The following is a 22,882-nucleotide window of genomic DNA, read 5'->3' on the forward strand; positions in this document are numbered from 1 at the left end:
TTTATCGCACAATCCCCTCGTCGATGAGGTGGTAATTGGGTCGCCTTCTTTTTACAGACTTGGAATTGGTCTGGACTCTCCACCGTTGTAGCACCGATGGAAACTCCTACACACCTGCCTGAGCACTCCTCCGACCACCCCTGTAGAGCCCTCTGTTGCCACAAAATCCTGGGGTTGTGACGGGCCAACCAGGGGATCCCCAACACCACCAGAAACGCAGGAGAATCAATGAGGAAGAGACTAATTCTCCCCTCATGACCCTCCTGCGTAACCATACCCAGTGGAGTATGTGGAGTTTGTGGCCTCCCTGACTAGCCCTGACCCTAATGGTCGGCAATCTAAGGCATGCACTGGGAAGGGTTTGTCAAGCTGAACAAGGGGAATCCCTAACCTGTTCGCTAAACCGCGGTCAATAAAATTCCTCGCCGCGCCTGAATCTACTAGCGCCTTATGCCGGGAAAGAGGGGAAAATTCAGGAAAAACAATCCATACATACATGTGACCAACAGGGGGCTCTGGGTGAGCCTGGTGCCGACTCACCTGAGGTGTCCGGGCAGTGCTCGGCCTGGCGTCTCGACTCACGGGGGGACCCCAACAGCACCGGTCAGCAGTGTGCCCTCTGCGACCACAGCTGGCACAGGAAAGGCCCCCTCCTCCGGTCGCCCTCGCTGCAGCACCTCCTAGCTCCATGGGTGTTGGAGTGGTGGAGCTGGGGGATGGAACTGACAGAGCCCGATCTGGACGTCCGCGGGTCGCCAGCAAGTTGTCCAACCGAATGAACATGTCGATCAACTGGTCCAAGGACAGGGTGGTGTCTCTACAGGCCAGCTCCCTACGGACGTCCTCACGCAAACTACACCTATAGTGATCGATCAAGGCCCTGTCGTTCCATCCCGCGCCAGCGGCCAAGGTCCGGAACTCTAGAGCAAAGTCCTGAGCACTCCTCTTCTCCTGCCTCAGATGGAACAGCCGTTCACCCGCCGCTAGACCCTTAGGTGGGTGATCGAACACGGCCCGAAAGCGGCGGGTGAACTCTGGGTAGTGGTCCCTCGCCGAGTCAGGATCGTTCCATACCGCGTTGGCCCACTCCAGGGCTTTACCTGCGAGGCAGGAGACGAGGGCGTTCACGCTCTCACCCCCCGAAGGAGCCGGACGAACGGTCACCAGGTATAGGTCCATCAGGAGTAAGAAGCCCTGGCACCCGGCCTCCGTCCCATCGTACTCCCTCGGGAAGGCGAGTCGAATCCCACTGTGCTCAGGCAATGAAGGAGAGGGTAGAGGTACTGGTTGGGGTGTGGCTGATAATGGTGTGGGAAGGCCACCTCTCTCCCATCTCTCCATCGTTGCCAACACCTGATCCATGGCGGTCCCCAGCCGGTGTAACACTGCCGTGTGGTGTTGAACTCGCTCCTCCACGGACCCTGGGAGTGTGTCTGCTCCTGCTGACTCCATAATTAGGGGTGCAGGATTCTGTGATAAGGTGCATCTCGGTGAGAGGTGTGGGAGTCAGGCGCAGGAGTGCAGGGATTTCTGAGAAGCGTGTTTAATATAGATACTGTAGGTGAGGAATCATGTCAGGGCTGGATACGGCACACAAGAGGCTTCTTCCCCCGTTGCCTCAGGAGGGACAATATTGCTTGTGATGTCGGCGAAGTCCTCTGGCCTGACCCAGCCCAAAGACAAGAAGAAGCACATTGATCACATGTTTACTCCTTTGATTTTTGTCCCTTTTAGTATTGTATACTGTAGTACAGTGCATTGTAGGCTGTATACTGTACAATGGACAAATTGAATGGCCCTGAACATTGTGCTTTCCATTTATTAACAGTGCTGACTGCTCAATAGATTTTGACTGTTTGCAGCTTCATATCAACAAAGAACAAGAATTACAGTATCACTGTCATGACTTCTACCGAAGGTAACTCCTCTCCCTGTTCGGGAGGCCCTCGGCGCTTGGCGTCACCGGTTTACTAGCCGCTACCGATCCCTTTTTCCTTTTCTGGTTGTTTTGTCTGTGTTCCTTTTCACACCTGGTTTCAATTGCTTTTATTTATGTGTGTATATAGGGCACCTGTTACCTGCCTTAATTCGTGCAGGATTAAGTTTGTGGGTATTTGTGTTCGGTATTCTATGCTGTTTACTGTTCTCGCATTTACGTACGTGTATGTAGTGTCAGAACTGTGGTTGTTCCTCCTTGTATTGACACGAGTTTCCGTTCCTTCGAGAGCATAGTTTGGATATTCATCTGGGCCAATTTTGTATTGGTGGACTATGTATACATGTACAGTGCCTTGCGAAAGTATTCGGCCCCCTTGAACTTTGCGACCTTTTGCCACATTTCAGGCTTCAAACATAAAGATATAAAACTGTATTTTTTTGTGAAGAATCAACAACTAGTGGGACACAATCATGAAGTGGAATGACATTTATTGGATATTTCAAACTTTTTTAACAAATCAAAAACTGAAAAATTGGGCGTGCAAAATTATTCAGCCCCTTTACTTTCAGTGCAGCAAACTCTCTCCAGCAGTTCAGTGAGGATCTCTGAATGATCCAATGTTGACCTAAATGACTAATGATGATAAATACAATCCACCTGTGTGTAATCAAGTCTCCGTATAAATGCACCTGCACTGTGATAGTCTCAGAGGTCCGTTAAAAGCGCAGAGAGCATCATGAAGAACAAGGAACACACCAGGCAGGTCCGAGATACTGTTGTGAAGAAGTTTAAAGCCGGATTTGGATACAAAAATATTTCCCAAGCTTTAAACATCCCAAGGAGCACTGTGCAAGCGATAATATTGAAATGGAAGGTGTATCAGACCACTGCAAATCTACCAAGTCCTGGCCGTCCCTCTAAACTTTCAGCTCATACAAGGAGAAGACTGATCAGAGATGCAGCCAAGAGGCCCATGATCACTCTGGATGAACTGCAGAGATCTACAGCTGAGGTGGGAGACTCTGTCCATAGGACAACAATCAGTCGTATATTGCACAAATCTGGCCTTTATGGAAGAGTGGCAAGAAGAAAGCCATTTCTTAAAGATATCCATAAAAAGTGTTGTTTACAGTTTGCCACAAGGCACCTGGGAGACACACCAAACATGTGGAAGAAGGTGCTCTGGTCAGATGAAACCACAATTGAACTTTTTGGCAACAATGCAAAACGTTATGTTTGGCGTAAAAGCAACACAGCTCATCATCCTGAACACACCATCCCCACTGTCAAACATGGTGGTGGCAGCATCATGGTTTGGGCCTGCTTTTCTTCAGCAGGGACAGGGAAGATGGTTAAAATGGATGGGAAGATGGATGGAGCCAAATACAGGACCATTCTGGAAGGAAACCTGATGGAGTCTGAAAAAGACCTGAGACTGGGACGGAGATTTGTCTTCCAACAAGACAATGATCCAAAACATAAAGCAAAATCTACAATGGAATGGTTCAAAAATAAACATATCCAGGTGTTAGAATGGCCAAGTCAAAGTCCAGACCTGAATCCAATCGAGAATCTGTGGAAAGAACTGAAAACAGATGTTCACAAATACTCTCCATCCAACCTCACTGAGCTCGAGCTGTTTTGCAAGGAGGAATGGCAAAAAATTTCAGTCTCTCGATGTGCAAAACTGATAGAGACATACCCCAAGCGACTTACAGCTGTAATCGCAGCAAAAGGTGGCGCTACAAAGTATTAACTTAAGGGGGCTGAATAATTTTGCACGCCCAATTTTTCAGTTTTTGATTTGTTAAAAAAGTTTGAAATATCCAATAAATGTCGTTCCACTTCATGATTTTGTCCCACTTGTTGTTGATTCTTCACAAAAAAAAATACAGTTTTATATCTTTATGTTTGAAGCCTGAAATGTGGCAAAAGGTCGCAAAGTTCAAGGGGGCCGAATACTTTCGCAAGGCACTGTATATCACCACAGGCTAAATCCATGGCTTGCAGCAGATTTACTCTGGTGTAGGGTTGTCTATAATACACTTTCCATCTCCAAGAGGAGAAAAACTCCTCAATCGGATTCAAGAAAGGCGAGTATGGATTGATGTTAAACCATTCCCTTACCTGAGCAGCTCGGTGGAAACTGACATTGTCCCACACTATCACATAGGTGGGAATGGGATTCTCATTTAGCTCTTGACCCTGCTGCTCTTGAACCTGCTGCTCAAATAAAATATATCTTAGATTGGCAATAAATCTTAGAAGGTGCTGGGTGTTATATGGCCCGAGTGTAACATGGTGATGTAGAACACCATGGTTGCTGATAGCAGCACAGATTGTGACATTGCCACCTCGTTGACCAGGAACTTCAACAATGGCCCGCTGTCCAATCATGTTTCGGCCTCTCCTTCTCCTCTTTGTTAGATTGAAGCCTGCTTCATCGACAAAGATGAACTCATGTTATCTGTCCAAGGATTCCAAGTCAAATATTGTCTGTGTAGAAATACAATATACTGTATGTAGGATTCATACAGAAGTCGTACAGAGACAGTGCTATACTGTAGAGTACAATTAGGCTTCTGATTTACATACATTGTATGTACTGAAGAGTAATGTCATTCACATAGTATGTGTTAGTACTGTAGACAATCTGGATTACAGTAAATGTTTCTGAATGTACACCTACTTGCACATACTGAGCTCGAAGTTCTTTCACCCTTGGTGAGTTGCGCTCAAAAGGTACTCTGTATACTTGTTTCATTCGCATCCCGTTACGATGGAGGACACGGTCAATTGTGAAAATGCTCACACAGTCGATTCCCTGGAAGTGTGTGTTGTCTTGTATCACTCGTTCCTGGATTTCTCTGAGTCGTATTGCATTATCTTGAAGGACCATGCCAACTATAACGGCCTCTTGCTCCTGAGTGAATATAGCTGTCCTTCCACCTGCATGTGGCAGCCTTGCAATTCTACAAAACGTAGTTGTGCAGTTACAAAACATATTCATGCAGTACAATAAATACAGTGATTAACTTTACAAATGTCTATTGAAACAGCTGCATATAGTGTAGTACAGTAAATTTGCAATTACAAAAATACAGAAGTATACTGTACCTGTTCTCATCGCTGAATGTCCTTACTATGGTGGACACAGAAAATCAGCTCAAATTGGGTTGCAATCTAAGTCCTGCTTCCCTCATTGTCAGTCCTTGGACAAGAACATGGTCTATAACTGTTGCTCGAATTTCATCAGATATTTTCACTCTGTCTTCCTCTTCCTCTTCGTCCTCCTCTTCCTCTTTCTTTCTTCCTCTTTCTTGTCCTCCTCCTCCTCACCCACCTCGCATACACACTCGTCCTCGTCCTCTCACATTGTTTCTTCTATCCATTCTCAGACTTTCTCCTTCCCACCTTCAACAACCTGTTTGCTCTCTGAACTGGCTTATATTGGTTGTGTCGCATTTGAAACAGGTTAAATCAATTTTGAGAGGTTGTGTTCAATCAATGACATATGTTCTCTATTTGTATTTGATTGTTGCCACTTGTGTTTACCAGTATGGATGACATGTGCATTAGAGTGCAGAATGTGTTTTGAGAATGAGAATGTGTTTAGAGTTTTGCTGAAAAGTCTAAGTGAGATCTGCAAATTGTGTTTTACCATGTGAAATGGTTTAAGGTATTGACAACAGACTGCATAATTAGCTAAATGAGTCCAGACAACTGAGAACTTTGTTCAGCCAATGGGTTTTAGTGTTTTAGCAATTGAGAAAAACTGTAAATGTGAAGAAGTGTTTCTTTGAAATCTGCTACAAGGCATTCATTTGAATAGATATCTAATTCATGTCACAGTCTTTGAAATGCCCCTGTGCGAAAGTAACTGACTGAAGCCTGCAGTGAAAATAGAATACTACAACAGGCTTTAACCATATGGCAGTTCTTATGGGCCTTTATGGTGGTCTGGTCCTGGGAAGGAGTAGAGTGAGAGAGAGATGGAGAGATGCAGAGAGAGAGAGAGATGGAGAGATGCAGAGAGAGAGAGAGAGAGAGAGAGAGAGAGAGAGAGAGAGAACCACAAAATGAGGTGGAAACTGAGCTGCACTCCCTAACCTCCTGCCCAATGTATGACCATATTAGAGAGACATATTTCCCTCAGATTACACAGATCCACAAAGACTTCGAAAACAAATCCAATTTTGAAAAACTCCCATATCTTAGCAAGATAGCAAGATTTGTGACCTGTTGCCACGAGAAAAGGGCAACCAGTGAAGAACACACACCATTGTAAATACAACCCATATTTATGCTTATTTATTTTATCTTGTGTCCTTTAACCATTTTGTACATTGTTAAAACACTGTATATATATATAATATGACATTTGTAATGTCTTTACTGTTTTGAAACCTCTGTATGTGTAATGTTTACTGTTAATTTTTGTTGTTTTTCACTTTATATATTCACTTTGTATGTTGTCTACCTTACTTGCTTTGGCAATGTTAACACATGTTTCCCATGCCAATAAAGCCCTTGAATTGAATTGAATTGAGAGATGGAGAGATGCAGACAGAGAGAGAGAGAGAGAGAGAGAGAGAGAGAGAGAGAGAGAGAGAGAGAGATGGAGAGATGCAGAGAGAGAGAGAGAGAGAGAGAGAGAGAGAGAGAGAGAGAGAGATGGAGAGATGCAGCGAGAGAGAGCGATGTAGAGAGATGGGGAGATGCAACGAGAGAGAGAGATGGAGATAGATGGAGAGATGCAGAAAGAGAGAGATGGGGAGATGCAGCGAGAGAGAGAGATGAGAGAGATGCAGAGAGAGAGAGAGAGATTAGGTTAATTCCCCTTGACGTTGGCCTGTGTGAGCGGCAGACAGATGGGCTTTAAGAGCACTTCACATCTGGTCTGGTTGATGTCTAGCTGACGTTTACAATGTGCAGCAGGATGGACTATGAAACACATGCATGTGTGTGTGTGCGTTTGTTTGTGTATGCCTTAATATTCATATATTTGCAGAACTGTACCAAGTTGATAGTTCAATTGAAAGTGACTGAGGCTGTTCTGAGGGCAAAAAGGGGGATAATGATTATTGCCCAGTATTTAAAAAAATAAATGGGCCTGTTTAAGGTCTTGTGTCTGTATTGCTGACCTGGCCATGTGTAGCCCATATGAATCATATCCCAAAGCAGGCAGGCAGGCAGGCAGGCAGGCAGGCAGGCAAGCAGGCAGGCAGGCAGGCAGGCAGGCAGACAGACAGACAGACAGACAGACAGACAGACAGACAGACAGACAGACAGACAGACAGACAGACAGACAGACAGACAGACAGACAGACAGACAGACAGACAGACAGACAGACAGAGATGATGTTGTGCTTCATGTGGTGGAGAGGATGAAAGACATGGCTGTGTAGCCTATCATTACACAGTTAGAGTGAAAGACATGGCTGTATAGCCTATCAGTACACAGTTAGAGTGAACAGCGGTCAGGGGGTTTTCTCTAGCGCTCTATTTGGAGTGACTGTACTGTGCTGTAGTGTAGTGCTGTAGTGTAGTGCTGTAGTGTAGTGCTGTAGTGTAGTGCTGTAGTGCAGTGCTGTAGTGTAGTGCTGTAGTGTAGTGTAGTGCAGTGCTGTAGTGTAGTGCAGTGCTGTAGTGTAGTGTAGTGCGGTGCTGTAGTGTAGTGTAGTGCTGTACTGTGCTGTGCTGTAGTGTAGTGCTGTAGTGTAGTGCTGTACTGTGCAGTAGTGTAGTGTAGTGTGCTGTGCTGTAGTGTGCTGTGCTGTACTGTGCTGTGCTGTAGTGTAGTGCTGTAGTGTAGTGCTGTACTGTGCAGTAGTGTAGTGTAGTGTGCTGTGCTGTAGTGTAGTGCTGTAGTGTAGTGCTGTGCGGTGCTGTGCTGTAGTGTAGTGTAGTGTGCTGTGCTGTAGTGTGCTGTGCTGTAGTGTAGTGCTGTGGTGTAGTGCTGTGCTGTGCTGTAGTGTAGTGTGCTGTGCTGTAGTGTAGTGCTGTAGTGTAGTGCTGTAGTGTAGTGCTGTGCTGTGCTGTAGTGTGCTGTGCTGTTGTGTAGTGTAGTGCTGTAGTGTAGTGCTGTAGTGTATTGCTGTAGTGTAGTGTAGTGCTGTAGTGTAGTGCTGTAGTGTAGTGCTGTAGTGTAGTGTAGTGCTGTAGTGTAGTGTAGTGCTGTAGTGTAGTGTAGTGCTGTAGTGTTGTGTAGTGCTGTGCTGTAGTGTAGTGTAGTGTAGTGCTGTAGCGTAGTGCAGTGCTGTAGTGTAGTGTAGTGCTGTAGTGTAGTGTAGTGTAGTGCTGTAGTGTAGTGCAGTGCTGTAGTGTAGTGTAGTGCTGTAGTGTAGTGTAGTGCTGTAGTGTAGTGTAGGGCTGTAGTGTAGTGCAGTGCTGTAATGTACTGTAGTGCTGTAGTGTAGTGCTGTAGTGTAGTGTAGTGCTGTAGTGTAGTGTAGTGCTGTAGTGTAGTGTAGTGCCGTAGTGTAGTGCAGTGCTGTAGTGTAGTGTAGTGCAGTGCTGTAGTGTAGTGCAGTGCTGTAGTGTAGTGCAGTGCTGTAGTGTAGTGTAGTGTAGTGCTGTAGTGTAGTGCTGTAGTGTAGTGTAGTGTAGTGCTGTAGTGTAGTGTAGTGCTGTAGTGTAGTGTAGTGCTGTAGTGTAGTGTAGTGCTGTAGTGTAGTGTAGGGCTGTAGTGTAGTGCAGTGCTGTAGTGTAGTGTAGTGCTGTAATGTAGTGTAGTGCTGTAGTGTAGTGCTGTAGTGTAGTGTAGTGCTGTAGTGTAGTGTAGTGCCATAGTGTAGTGCAGCGCTGTAGTGTAGTATAGTGCTGTAGTGTAGTGCTGTAGTGTAGCGTAGTGTAGTGCTGTAGTGTAGTGTAGTGCTGTAGTGTAGTGTAGTGCTGTAGTGTAGTGTAGTGCTGTAGTGTGCTGTGCTGTAGTGTAGTGCAGTGCTGTAGTGTAGTGTAGTGTCGTGCTGTAGTGTAGTGTATTGTAGTGCTGTAGTGTGCTGTGCTGTAGTGTGCTGTGCTGTAGTGCTGTAGTGTAGTGCTGTGCTGTGCTGTAGTGTAGTGTAGTGGGCTGTGCTGTATAGTGCTGTGATGTGTTGTGTTGTACTGTAGTGTAGTGCTGTACTGTGCTGTAGTGTAGTGTAGTGTAGTGTGCTGTTCTGTAATGTAGTGTGCTGTAGTGTAGTGCTGTGCTGTACTGTAGTGTAGTGCTGTGCTGTGTTGTACTGTAGTGTAGTGTGCTGTGCTGTAGTGTGGTGTGTTGTACTGTAGTGTAGTGCTGTGCTGTGCTGTGTTGTACTGTATTGTAGTGTGCTGTGCTGTAGTGTAGTGCTGTGCTGTGCTGTGCTGTAGTGTAGTGTGCTGTGCTGTACTGTACTGTAGTGCTCTGCTGTGCTGTACTGTAGTGTAGTGTGCTGTGCTGTAGTGCTCTGCTGTGCTGTACTGTAGTGCTATGCTATAACGTAGTGCTGTGCTGTGTTGTACTGTAGTGTAGTGCTGTGCTGTGTTGTACTGTAGTGTAGTGCTCTGCTGTGCTGTACTGTAGTGTAGTGCTGTGCTGTGTTGTACTGTAGTGTAGTGTGCTGTGCTGTAGTGCTCTGCTGTGCTGTACTGTGGTGCTCTGCTGTGCTGTACTGTAGTGCTATGCTATAATGTAGTGCTGTGCTGTGTTGTACTGTAGTGTAGTGCTGTGCTGTAGTGTAAAATCAAATAAAATGGCTTGAGGGTAGAAGCTGTTTAGAAGCCTCTTGGTCCTAGACTTGGCGCCCCGGTACCGCTTGCTGTGTGCTAGCAGAGCGAACAGTCTATGACTATATGACATGGGTGGCTGGAGTCTTTGACAATTTCTAGGGCCTTCCTCTGACACCGCCTGGTATAGAAGTCCTGGATGGAAGGAAGCTTGGCCCCAGTGATGTACTGGGCCGTTCGCACTACCCTTTGTAGTGCGTGGCGCTCGGAGGCCGAGCGGTTGCTATACCAGGCAGTGATGCATCCATGCTCTCGATGGTGCAGCTGTAGAACCTGTTGAGGATCTTGGGACCCAAGACAAATCTTTTCAGTCTCCTGAGGGGGAATAGGTTTTGTCGTGCCCGCTTCACAATTGTCATGGTGTGCTTGGACCATGTTAGTTTGTTGGTGATGTGTACACCAAGGAACTTGAAGCTCTCAATCTGCTCCACTGCAGCCTCGTTGATGAGAATGGGGGCGTGCTCGGTCCTCTTTTTCCTATAGTCCACAATCATCTCCGTTGCCTTGATCACAATGAGGGAGAGGTTGTTGTCCTGGCACCACACAGCCAGGTCTCTGACATCCTCCCTATAGGCTGTCTTGTTGCTCTCGGTGATCAGGCCTACCACTGTTGTGTCATCGGCAAATTTAATGATGGTGTTGCAGTCGTGACTGGCCATGCAGTCATGAGTGAACAGGGAGTACAGGAGGGGGCTGAGCATGCACCACTGAGGGGCCCCTGTGTTGAGGATCAGCGTGGTGAATGTGTTGTTACCTACCCTTACCACCTGGGGGCGGCCCGTCAGGAAGTCCAGGATCCAGTTACAGGGGGAGGTGTTTAGTCCCAGGGTCCTTAGCTTATTGTTGAGCTTTAAGGACACTATGGTGTTGAACACTGAGCTGTTGTCAATGAATAGCATTCTCACATAGGTGTTCCTTTTGTCCAGGTGGGAAAGGGCAGCGTGGAGTGCAATAGAGTCTGCATCATCTGTGGATGCAAATTGGAGTGGGTCTAGGGTTTCTGGGATGATGGTGTTGATGTGAGCCATGACCAGCCTTTCAAAGCATTTCATGGCTACAGACGTGAGTGCTACGGGTCCGTAGTCATTTAGGCAGGTGTTCTTGGGCACAGGCACTATGGTGGTCTGCTTACTGACTCGGAAAGGAAGAGGTTGAAAATATCAGTGAAGACACTTACTAGTTGGTCAGCTCATGCTTGCAGTACACATCCTGGTAATCCATCGGGCCCTGTGAATGTTTACCTGTTTAAAGGTCTTACTCACATCGGCCGCGGAGAGCGTGATCACACAGTCCTCAGGTGTTTCTTGCCTCGAAGCAGTTTAGCTTGTCCGGTAGGCTCATGTCACTGGGCAGCTCACGGCTGTTCTTCCCTTTGTAGTCTGTCATGGTTTGTAGCCACGAGCATCAGAGCTGGTGTAGTACAACTCAATCTTAGTCCTGTCTTGGTGCTTTGTCTGTTTGATGGTTCGTCGGAGGGCATAGCGGGATTTCTTGTAAGCTTCCAGGTTCAGGCACTGCTCCTTGAAAGAGGCAGCTCAAGCCTTTAGCTCAGTGCGGATGCTGCCTGTAATCCATGGTTTCTGGTTGGGGCATGTACTGTACGTGCGGTCACTGTGGGGCACTTTTTTTGTTTTTTACCCCGTTTTCGTGGTATCCAATTGTTTAGTAGGTACTATCTTGTCTCATCGCTACAACTCCCGTACGGGCTCGGGAGAGACGAAGGTTGAAAGTCATGCGTCCTCCGATACACAACCCAACCAAGCCGCACTGCTTCTTAAAACAGCGCACATCCAACCCGGAAGCCAGCCACACCAATGTGTCAAAGGAAACACCGTGCACCTGGCAACCTTGGTTAGCGCGCAATGCGTTCAGCCCACCACAGGAGTCGCTGGTGCAAGATGAGACAAGGATATCCCTACCGGCCAACCCCTCTCTAACCTGGACGACGCTAGGCCAATTGTGCGTCGCCCCACAGACCTCCCGGTCGCGGCCGGTTATGACAGAGCCTGGGCGTGAACCCAGAGTCTCTGGTGGCACAGTTGGCGCTGCAGTTCAGCGCCCTTAACCTCTGCGCCACCCGGGAGGCAATCGATGCACTTTTTGATGAAGCCAATGACAGATGTGGTGTTCTCCCCAATGACATTGGAGTAATCACGGAACATATTCCAGTATGTGCTAGCCAGACAGTCCTGTAGTTTAGCATCTGCTTCATCTGACCACTTTTTTATTGATCTAGTCACTGGTGCTTCCTGCTTTAATTTTTGCATGTAAGCAGGAATCAGGAGGATAGAATTATGGTTAGATTTGCAAATGGACATGGGTGGCAGGTAGCCTAGCGGTTAGAGCTTTGGACTTGTAACCAAAACTGTTTGGGTACGGACCTGGAAAGTATGACATTACTTTGCAGGCTATCTCTGCAGTAGACTGCAACTCCTCCCCCTTTGGCAGTTCTATCTTGACGGAAAATGTTATAGTTGGGTATGGAAATCTCAGAATTTTTGGTGGCCTTCCTAAGCCAGGATTCAGACACGGCAAGGACATCAGGGTTAGCAGAGTGTGCTAAAGCAGTGAGTAAAACAAACTTAGGGAGGAGGCTTCTGATGCTGACATGCATGAAACCAAGGCTTTTACGATCACAGAAGTCAACAAATGAGGGTGCCTGGGGACATGCAGGGCCTGGGTTTACCTCCACAACACCCACGAAACAGAGGAGGAGTAGTATGAGGGTGCGGCTAAAGGCTATCAAAACTGGTTGCCTAGAGCGTTGGGGACAAAAAATAAAAGGAGCAGATTTCTGGGCATGGTAGAATATATTCAGGGCATAATGCGCAGACAGGGGTTTGGTGGGGTGCGGGTACAGCGGAGGTAAGCCCAGGCACTGGGTGATGATAAGAGAGGTTGTATCTCTGGACATGCTGGTTGTAATGGGTGAGGTCACCTCATGGGTGGGAGGTGGGACAAAGGAGGTATCAGAGGTATGAAGTGGAGTGGTTAGTGCTCTATTGTTTTCTGCAATGCAACAAAAATGCAGGATAAAATGTAGCCTAATTAGGGGACAGTGTTTCTCTGTGTGTGTGTGTGTGTGTGTGTGTGTGTGTGTGTGTGTGTGTGTGTGTGTGTGTGTGTGTGTGTGTGTGTGTGTGTGTGTGCGCGTGTGCGTGTGTGTGTGCGCACGTGGATATGCGTGTATAGGACTTGAATAATGTAATACAGTGGCCTTGAGGAAGGAAGAGGAGGGTGAGGCAGTAACATGATGAGTTAGATTACCTCTGGTCCACTGACACAAATGGGATGAGCTGGCTACACACACACACACACACACACACACACACACACACACACACACACACACACACACACACACACACACACACACACACACACACACACACACACACACACACACACACACACACACACACACACACACAGAGAGAGAGAGAGAAACACTGCTCCCTAGTGTTGGTTTTGCCCATCTGGGCAGGACAGAACATAGGTGAGGGAGCTGGGGGACCATTGGGTTAGACATGAATCATGACTAATGCTTATTAATGGACACCCCAGCTGGATAGGGGACAGCCATTTGATATATATCATTTCCAGCAGCATACCACCCTGCATACCACTGCTGGCTTGCTTCTGAAGCTAAGCAGGGTTGGTCCTGGTCAGTCCCTGGATGGGAGACCAGATGCTGCTGGAAGTGGTGTTGGAGGGCCAGTAGGAGGCACTCTTTCCTCTGGTCTAAAAAATATCCCAATCCCCCAGGGTAGTGATTGGGGACACTGCCCTGTGTAGGATGCCGTCTTTCTGATGGGACGTTAAACGGGTGTCCTGACTCTCTGAGGTCATTAAAGATCCCATGGCACTTTGTAGGAGTGTGAACCCTGATGTCCTGGCTAAATTCCCAATCTGGCCATCAAACCATCACGGTCACCTAATAATCCCCAGTTTACTATTGGCTCATTCATCCCCCTCCTCTTCCCTGTAACTATTCCCCAGTTGTTGCTGTAAATGAGAATGTGTTCTCAGTCAACTTACCTGGTAAAATAACAGATTCATAAATAAATAAATATGACTCTAGTTAACTGGCTTGCTGTTACACCTGCCAGCTGTAGTATACACTGAGTGTTCCTTTCTAATATTGACTTGCACCCCACCCCCTTTTCGCCCTCAGAACAGCCTCCATTCGTTGAGACATGATTTCTACAAGGTGTCGAAAAGTATTATACATTGATTGTATTTCTTTCTATGTATGTCAATTGTATGTCTGTGTTTTGTTGTTGGGCAGATTTACACGGACTGGGCCAACCATTACCTGGTGAAGTCGGGCCGTCAGCGACTGATTAAGGACTTGCAGCAGGACGTGACAGATGGAGTGTTACTGGCTGAGATCATACAGGTTGTGGGTAAGGACTTCCCTAGCATTTATACTCTATTGGTAACTTTTTATCAGCAAATCCATTAGAATTATTTCTCGCTTAAGATTTCATGTAATCATCATGCATTTTGTATTGGCTTTCCAATGGCAGGCCCAAACCTGTTTTTTTTTTTGCATGGTTATCATATTATACTGCCTAATATTAGTATAATATGATTAGTCACAGTGTGTCTCTCTTCTCTGGAATTCAACTCACTGGCCTCTGTGGTCGTTATTGTGGAGAGGTTAGGAGGGATCTTTAGGTTAGGAGGGGACTTCAAAATCAGTCTTTCCTGCATGGAAAGTAAAGCAACTTGAGACTGAAACTCTGTTTTTCCCAGGGTGGGTGAGAGGTTGAGCAGCGAAGCCTATCATTATTGCATCTACACTGTTCATTGTGCTTAAGTGGAGTGAATAGAGGGAGTGTGGTTAGTGAAAGCTACATGAGTGGTGCTGTTTGACTAAGACTGTATCAGGTGCAAAACCACGGCTGCTTCCCATGGTCATGGCAAGTTGTTACTGATTTTGGATAGATACTGTATGGGTGTCTTCAATGTGACTTGTCATTGTGCAGGGAAAGTCCCAAAAAGGATGTGTTACTTCATCATGAAAATATCCTCTTTAATTTCTTTCTCTCTCATTTGTTTCATCTTTCTTTTCTAGCGAATGAGAAGATAGAAGACATCAATGGCTACCCTAAGAACCGGACACAGATGGTGGGTGTTGGTGCTGTGTTTACTCTGTCACATAAGGGGATCAATCCTCCACACCCTAAAACAGAGATACCTGTGAGGCTTGCACTACTAACGACATTATAGTATGGATCATGAGTTATCACGTTTGATTATTGAGCAAACACAACCGGATGATCCTTCCCAAATCTGAAATCCTGATGCTCAGAGAAAACCCCTGGTGGCATCTGCTTCTTTCTCCACTGTTTCCTGTGAGAGAATGGCCATGCCTTTTTTAGTGATGCCCTACTACAGTGGGGAGGCATTAAATAGACTGGTATCCTATTGAGGGCCATCTGCCACCCAAACAACCTCTCTTGCCTATTTGGGATTGAACCAATCTGGCCTGTGCCCACATACCTATCCATGATGGATCCTTGGGTTAAACATCCGCTCGACCTCGTTATTGTTGAAATCTCGCTGGACGTACTAACCTCTATTTGGGTTGTATGATAATCCAAGATAAATACACTGAACAAAAATATAAACGAAACATTCAACAATTTGACAGATTTACAGTTCCTATAAGGAAATCAGTAAATGTAAAATAAAATCATTAATCTATGCATTTCGCATCACTGGGAACATATATACGTAAAAAAAAAGTAGGGGCGTGGATCAGAAAACCAGCACGACACATCTCCTTCACGTAGAGTTGATCAAGCTGTTGATTGTGGCCTGTGGAATGTTGTCCCACTCCTCTTCAATGGCTGTGCAAAGTTGCTGGATATTGACGGGAACTGGTACACGTCGATCCAGAGCATGCCAAACTTGCTCAATGGTTGACATGTCTGGTGAGTATTCAGGCCATGGAAGAACTGAGACATTTGCAGTATCCAGGAATAATGTCCAGATCCTTGCAATATGGTTCTGTGTATTATCATGCTGAAACATGAGGTGATGGCGGTGGATGAATGGCACAACAATGGGCCTCAGGATCTCGTCACGGTATTTCTGTGCATTCAATGCCATCGATAAAATGCAATTGTGTTCATTGTCCGTAGCTTATGGCTGCCCATACCATAACCCCACTGCCACCATGGGGCACTGTGTTCACAACATTGACATCAGCAAACCCGCTCGCCCACACAACACCATACACGTTGTCTGCCATCTGCCAAGTACAGTTGAAACCGGGATTCATCCGTGAAGGATACACTTTTCCAGCGTGCCAGTGGCCATCGAAGGTGAGCATTTGCCCACTGAAGTCGGTTACGACTCCGAACTGCAGTCAGGTCAAGACCCTGGTGAGGATGACTAGCATGTAGGCGAGCTTCCCTGAGACGGTTTCTAACAGTTTGTGCAGAAATTCTTCGGTTGTGCAAACCCAAGGTTTTGTTAGCTCTCCGGGTGGCTAGTCTCAAACGATCCCGCAGGTGAAGAAGCCGGATGTGGAGGTCCTGGGCAGGCGTGGTTATACGTGGTCCGCGGTTATGAGGCCGGTTGGACGTCCTGCCAAATTATGGTAGAGAAATTAACATTAAATTCTCTGGCAGCAGCTCTGGTGAACATTCCTGGAGTCAGCATGCTAATTGCACACTCCCTCAAAACTTGAGACATCTGTGGCATTGTGTTGTGAAACATTTCGACACATTTTAGAGTGGCCTTTTATTGTCCCCGTCACAAGGGGCACCTGTATAATGAGCATGCTGTTTAATCAGATTCTTGATATGCCACATCTGTCAGGTGGATGGATTATCTTGGCAAAGGAGAAATATTCGCTAACAGGGATGTTAATTAACACATTTTTTGCACAACATTTGAGAGAAATAAGCTTTTTGTGGGTACTGAAGATTTCTGCTGTTTTATTTCAGCTCATGAAACATGGGACCAACACTTTGCATGTTGTGTTTCTATTTTTGTTCAGTATAGTTTCATATTATTAGATATATCTGTCTTTCTTACAGTTACATTCTCTTTATCTGACCCTCTTTCACTTGGACAAACTCCCTCAGTGTAATAATATGTAGCTCTCACTCTAGCTGACACCCTGCCTCTTCCACCCTGCACCAGGTCCCAACCACCCACATTTCACAACAGACCCTGTATCTATACAATTGCTTTTCTCTTGTGGTGGACCAGAAATGAGGAAAATATGGTTGTTATTAAAATGATGAGTAGCTCTATGAATTGATGTCTTTCAGAAAGCCTCGCTACCTCAAAGTGAACTTCCTGGATTTTAGTGTAATGGATGGGAAGTAGTTTTGATTTAATCTGAAACACGTTGCTTTAATTGTTGGGAAACTTTCCTGCAGTTACTAGTGGGTGTTCATGAATTGCATGTAATGATCTGTGGTAAGGTCTGAATGAAGAGAGGTTAATGATTGAATTGTGGCCTATATGCTATTCTAGTTGTACTGTATGTTGGAACCATCTTTTGGACGGTTTCAGTTGGTGCATTGTACAGTATTATTTCAGCTTTCATCATTAGTGGTTGGTTATAATCCAAGAGGGGCCATATGGTTAATGATTTGACAGAGATTTTCCTACAACATTAAGCCTAATGTTATATTATCGTTGTATGGTGACACCATATACAGTTAAATTTAAACTCAGTTTTTCACAATTCCTGACATTTAAACCGAGTAAAAATTCCCTGTCTTAGGTCAGGTAGCATCACCACTTTATTTTAAGAATGTGAAATGTCAGAATAATAATAGAGAGAATGATTTATTTCAGTTTTTATTTCTTTCATCATACTCCCAGTGGGTCAGACGTTTACAGACACTCAATATAGTATTTGGTAGCATTGCCTTTAAATTGTTTAACTTGAGTCAAACGTTTTGGGTAGCCTTCCACAAGCTTCCCACAATAAGTTGGGTGAATTTTGGCCCATTCCTCCTGATAGAACTGGTGTAACTGAGTCAGATTTGTAGGCCTCATTGCTCGCACATGCTTTTTCAGTTCTGCCCACAAATGTTCTATGGGATTGAGGTCAGGGCTTTGTGAAGGCCACTCCAATACCTTGACTTTGTTGTCCTTAAGATATTTTGACACAACTTTGGAAGTATGCTTGGGGTCATTGTCCATTTGGAAGACCCATTTGCGACCAAGCTTTAACTTCCTGACTGATGTCTTGAGATGTTGCTTCAATATATCCACATCCTTTTCCTCCCTCATGATGCCATTTATGTTGTGAAGTGCACCTGTCCCTCCTGCAGCAAAGCACCCCCACAACATGATGCTGCCACCCCCGTGCTTCACAGTTGGGATGGTGTTCTTCGGCTTGCAAGCCTCCCCTTTTTCCTCCAAAAATAACGATGGTCGTTATGGCCAAAAAGTTATATTTTTGTTTAATCAGACCAGAGGACATTCCTCCAGAAAGTACGATCTTTGTCCCCATGTGCAGTTGCAAACCGTAGTCGGGCTTTTTTTATTGCGGTTTTGGAGCAGTGGCTTGTTCCTTGCTGAAGGTTATGTCGATATAGGACTCGTTTTACTCTGCCTATAGATACATTTGTACCTGTTTCCTCCAGCATCTTCACAAGGTCCTTTGCTGTTGTCTGGGATTGATTTGCACTTTTCGCACCAAAGTACGTTCATCACTAGGAGACAGAACGCATCTCCTTCCTGAGCGGTATGACGGCTGCGTGGTCCCATTGCTCCCAAAGATGAACCAGACTTGTGGAGGTCTCCATTTTTTCCCCGGAGATTTTGGCTGATTTCTTTTGATTTTCCCATGATGTCAAGCAAAGAGGCACTGAGTTTGAAGGTAGGCCTTGAAATACATCCACAGGTACACCTCCAATTGACTCAAATTATGTTAATTAGCCTATCAGAAACTTCTAAAGCCATGACATCATTTTCTGGACTTTTCCAAGCTGTTTAAAGGCACAGTCAACTTAGTGCATGTAAACTTCTGACCCACTGGAATTGTGATACAGTGAATTATAAGTTAAATAATCTGTCTGTTAACAATTGTTGGAAAAATTACTTGTGTCATGCACAAAGTAGATGTCCTAACCGACTTGCCAAAACTGTAGTTAGTTAACAAGAAATTTGTGGAGTAGTTGAAAAAGTTTTAATGACTCCAACCTAAGTGTATGTAATCTTCCAACTTCAACTGTATATATATTTAACTAGGCTAGTCAGTTAAGAACAAATTCTTATTTACAATGACCGCCTACCCCGGCCAAAACCTAACCTGGATGACGCCCTTTGGGACTCCCAATCACGGCCGGTTGTGATACAGCCTGAAATCAAACCCGGGTCTGTAGTGATGCCTCTAGCATTGAGATGCTGTGCCTTAGACCGCTGCGCCACTCGGAATCCCCAAATGGCCTTTGCTAATGAATGACTGCCCTATCTGTACTAATGAAGTTCCATGCCCTGACTCCTCTCTCCTCTCCCCCAGATTGAGAACATTGATACCTGCCTTGGATTCCTGGCAGCCAGAGGGGTGAACATCCAGGGGCTCTGTGCAGAGGGTACGTCAAACTGCTACTATCTACCAGACACTCTCCCTCATATCTGCTTCTAACGTAGAGCATCTAATGAATAACTCCACGTTACAACGGACTGTGGAGAGGAAAAGGTACCAAAAGATACCAACCTCTCTGTCTCTCCTCCTATTGCAGAGATTCGTAATGGGAACCTGAAGACCATTCTCGGTCTGTTCTTCAGCTTGTCCCGCTACAAGCAACAGCAGCAGCAGCAGAAGGTGTTGAAACAGCAGGCCTCTCATCAGCCAAAGCACAGCACCCAGCCTGGACATACTCCCCATAGATCACCAGCCCCCTCTCACACCCACACCCACGGCTCCACTGCACCAGAACACAAAGCAGCATCAGATATGCTGTCCAGGTGAAGTACCTTGTAACAACCCAACCTCCCGTTTCCACACATGGCAAGATCTCCATTGTTTGGAGAAGCTCTGTGAGATTATTTATGAGTAACCGCAGTCCCCATAAAATGTGACATGAATTCCTCATGTTCAAATGATAGTGTTGTTTATATCATCCATACTAATTGTGTGAAGTCTCATCTACGTTGGTGTCCATGCCATTGGGTAGCAGGTCATCTTCTTTGAATCTCCTTGTTTTTACATAACTTGTTCAAGTTTATATGATCCTCTTGATCTCATATAAGCTGCTTTCAGATCTCTGTCTGCTTTTACATTGTGTCTACCCATCCCTCTCTTTCTCCTCCATGCAGTCTATCAACCAAGGCTTCAACCACTCAGAGTAAAGGGCTAAAGCTCTCTGTGGCTCAGAGAAAGTCTTCTAGGTCAGCTTTCATCTATCTCTCTCTTCCTCTCTTTCTCTCACTCTCACTCCTCTCCCCCCTCTCTCTCTTTCTCTCTTCCCCTCTTTCTCTCGCTCGCTCTCACTCCTCTCCCCTCCCCTCTCTCTCTCTTTCTTCCCCTCTTTCTCTCGCTCTCACTCCTCTCCCCTCTCTCTCTCCCATAGACACTGCATGCTGCAGTCCACTCTGTTGTAGATGCATCAAGTCTAGTGTTTGAAAAGATTCCCCATTCTCCCACCTAATTTCTGATAGTCTTGTAGTGTGTTAGACCTTTTTATTTATGTAAACACTTGCATCCTGGTGTGTTTGCTGTGTGCATGGTTTAGTATTATGGAAGTGCTTCTCAACCTGTCTGTTTCACCATGTGTGAGTGTGTATGTCCAGTACCTTTTCATGGATTATAAAAAGATCAGCATACGGTCATTCAATACCACCACCTACTGGTGTAACTGTGCAACCACATGTATCTCCCCTGAGGTGTTTTTCCATAGATTTACATTTTAGCCATTTAGCAGACGTGACTTACAGTGCATGCATGTTTCATACTCTTCCCACGTGAGAATCGAACCCACAACTCTGGCACAAGTGCCATCCTCTACACACTGAGCCACACGGGACTGCCCTTCCATTCAAGTACTCACAAATATGTTAATGATACACTCCTTAATAATGTTATTTGAGGAATTTTATTTCATCCCCTTTAGCAGATGTTTAGAATTATGCCGGTTAAGAAGAGCATTTCTACTGTTCAGTGTTTATTTAACTAGTCACTATTTCCGTGTGGCCCACAGACTGCCAGGCCCCACCACGCGAGTCTCAGCCCCAGGCAGCGAGGGGAAGCATCGCGGGGCCTCCATCAGCAACCGCCGCAGCCAGAGCTTCAACCACCATGACATGCCCAAGTCCTCCAGCAGTGACAGAGGTGAGTTACCGTACATGAGGAAGTAATCCTGTGCTTTTAGAGGTCAACCACTTGGGGTACACCCATTTTAACCCCTGTGCAACAACAAAGAAAAAGATGAAAACAAACCTCCTGGATTCAGAGCAATCTTGTCTAGACGGTTATCCTAGAAACAGACACATAAACAGATAACCTATGCATACGTGGTTTCTATCTTATCATTTTCTATGCTGTTATAGGAGCAGTTAATGATTTAACAACATGGGTGCTGCTAAGCTTAACTTGTTGTTGTAGTAGAGGCTAGTGTGTGGTTTATTTACATGAAGTAAAATGTAACACACAATCTGAATGATGTCAATTTACATTAGGTCTTAGGTTTCAGGTTTATGTGTAAGCGTATGCTTTACAAACAACCTTTAATCCATGGACGTTTCTGTTTGTGAAGTTAACAACTATTTCCGCACTCCAGCACCTATAATTTCATATGGCTTGCTAAATACGTCTCATTTTGATGACATCCGTTTTGTGAGTATTGCACAGTTCTACATTTGGCATAACAAATGTGTTACTTCCTCTGCTTTCTAGAGCCTATATTTACTGTGTATTCCTGCCCTTGTGTTTGAATATAGTGTGGTGGACATCACGTTACACCATGGCTTTACAATCGCAGTGGTATAACTAAATCTGTCTGAAAACATGGCCTTGTTTGATTTAAGATCTTATAATGTATCTTCACTATAAGTCTTAGTCCTAGATTGGGTCCTCAGTGGTATGTAGCCAGTCAGGCGGTACTTCCCCAGTACTGTGATGTATGTTAGTGAGAGTAGAGTGGAGTAGAGCAGCACAGAGCCGAGAAGAACAGAAAAGTGGAGCACAGAGACGACCAGAACAGAGCCGAGCAGAACAGTACAGAGCCGAGCAGAACAGAGCAGAGTAGAACAGAGCTGAGCAGAACTGAGCAGTGTGACGGTTGGGGTTAACTTTCTGGCTGGGTGGTTTACCTGGATAACCCAGTCTACAGTCTGCATTCTACAGTCAGCCAGTGGTAGGCTGCTGCTGCTGTGTGATGAGGAATTCACTGTGCATTGACTGAGCCCTAATTAATGTACATATGGAACAGAGAGGGCGGGATAGAGGGAACAACAGAGAGAAGGATGGGGAGTGAGAGAGAGAAATACTCAACTAGTCTAAAGGCCAGTTTTATTGCTTCTTTAATTAGAACAACAGTTTTCAGCTGTGCTAACATAATTGCAAAAGGGTTTTCTAATGATTAATTAGCCTTTTAAAATGATAAACTTGGATTATCTAACACAACATGCCATTGGAACACAGGAGTGATGGTTGCTGATAATGGACCTCTGTATGCCTATGTAGATATTCCATTAAAAATCTGCCGTTTCCAGCTTCAATAGTCATTTACAACATTAACAATCTCTACACTGTATTTCTGATCAATTTGATGTTGTTTAATGGACAAAAAAAATGCTTTTCTTTCAAAAACAATGACATTTCTAAGTGACCCCAAACGTTGGTAGGGTACATATTCCCTCGACTAATCTGTGACCCCGTACATTGACTCTGTCTGTACCAGTACCCCCTGTATATAGCCTGGTTATTGTTATTTTACTGTGTTACTTTTTTTAAACTTTAGTTTATTTAGTAAATATTTTCTTAACTCTTATTTTCTTAAAAATGCAATGATGGTTAAGGGCTTGTAAGTAAGCATGTGACAAATAAAATTAGATTAGATTTACAATCCAATTTTCTCAATGTGTTCATAACATAGCTAAAGCTAGCTATCAACTAACAGTTAGTTAACCATCTAGTTAGTGTTTGTTTAGCCACAGAGGGAATTGTGCAAAACAACTAAATACACACATGCGTTGTTGAGGAAACAACAG

General features: G+C 45.2%; 1 protein-coding gene across 5 annotated transcripts in view; it reads left to right on the forward strand.

Moving 5' to 3' along the window:
• Positions 1-22,882, forward strand: part of LOC110499041 (neuron navigator 2) — a 168,429-nt gene that overhangs the window by 71,434 nt on the left and 74,113 nt on the right. For all 5 annotated transcript variants that reach the window (XM_036958477.1, XM_036958479.1, XM_036958478.1 and 2 more), the window contains exons 3-7: positions 13,977-14,094; positions 14,769-14,821; positions 19,191-19,263; positions 19,414-19,639; positions 20,872-21,002. In XM_036958477.1, the coding sequence (XP_036814372.1) occupies positions 13,977-14,094; positions 14,769-14,821; positions 19,191-19,263; positions 19,414-19,639; positions 20,872-21,002 (601 nt within the window). The remainder of the gene's footprint in view (positions 1-13,976; positions 14,095-14,768; positions 14,822-19,190; positions 19,264-19,413; positions 19,640-20,871; positions 21,003-22,882) is intronic.

The sequence above is a fragment of the Oncorhynchus mykiss genome, chromosome 2, assembly GCF_013265735.2.
Source record: "Oncorhynchus mykiss isolate Arlee chromosome 2, USDA_OmykA_1.1, whole genome shotgun sequence".
In the NCBI taxonomy this organism is placed as follows: domain Eukaryota; kingdom Metazoa; phylum Chordata; class Actinopteri; order Salmoniformes; family Salmonidae; genus Oncorhynchus; species Oncorhynchus mykiss.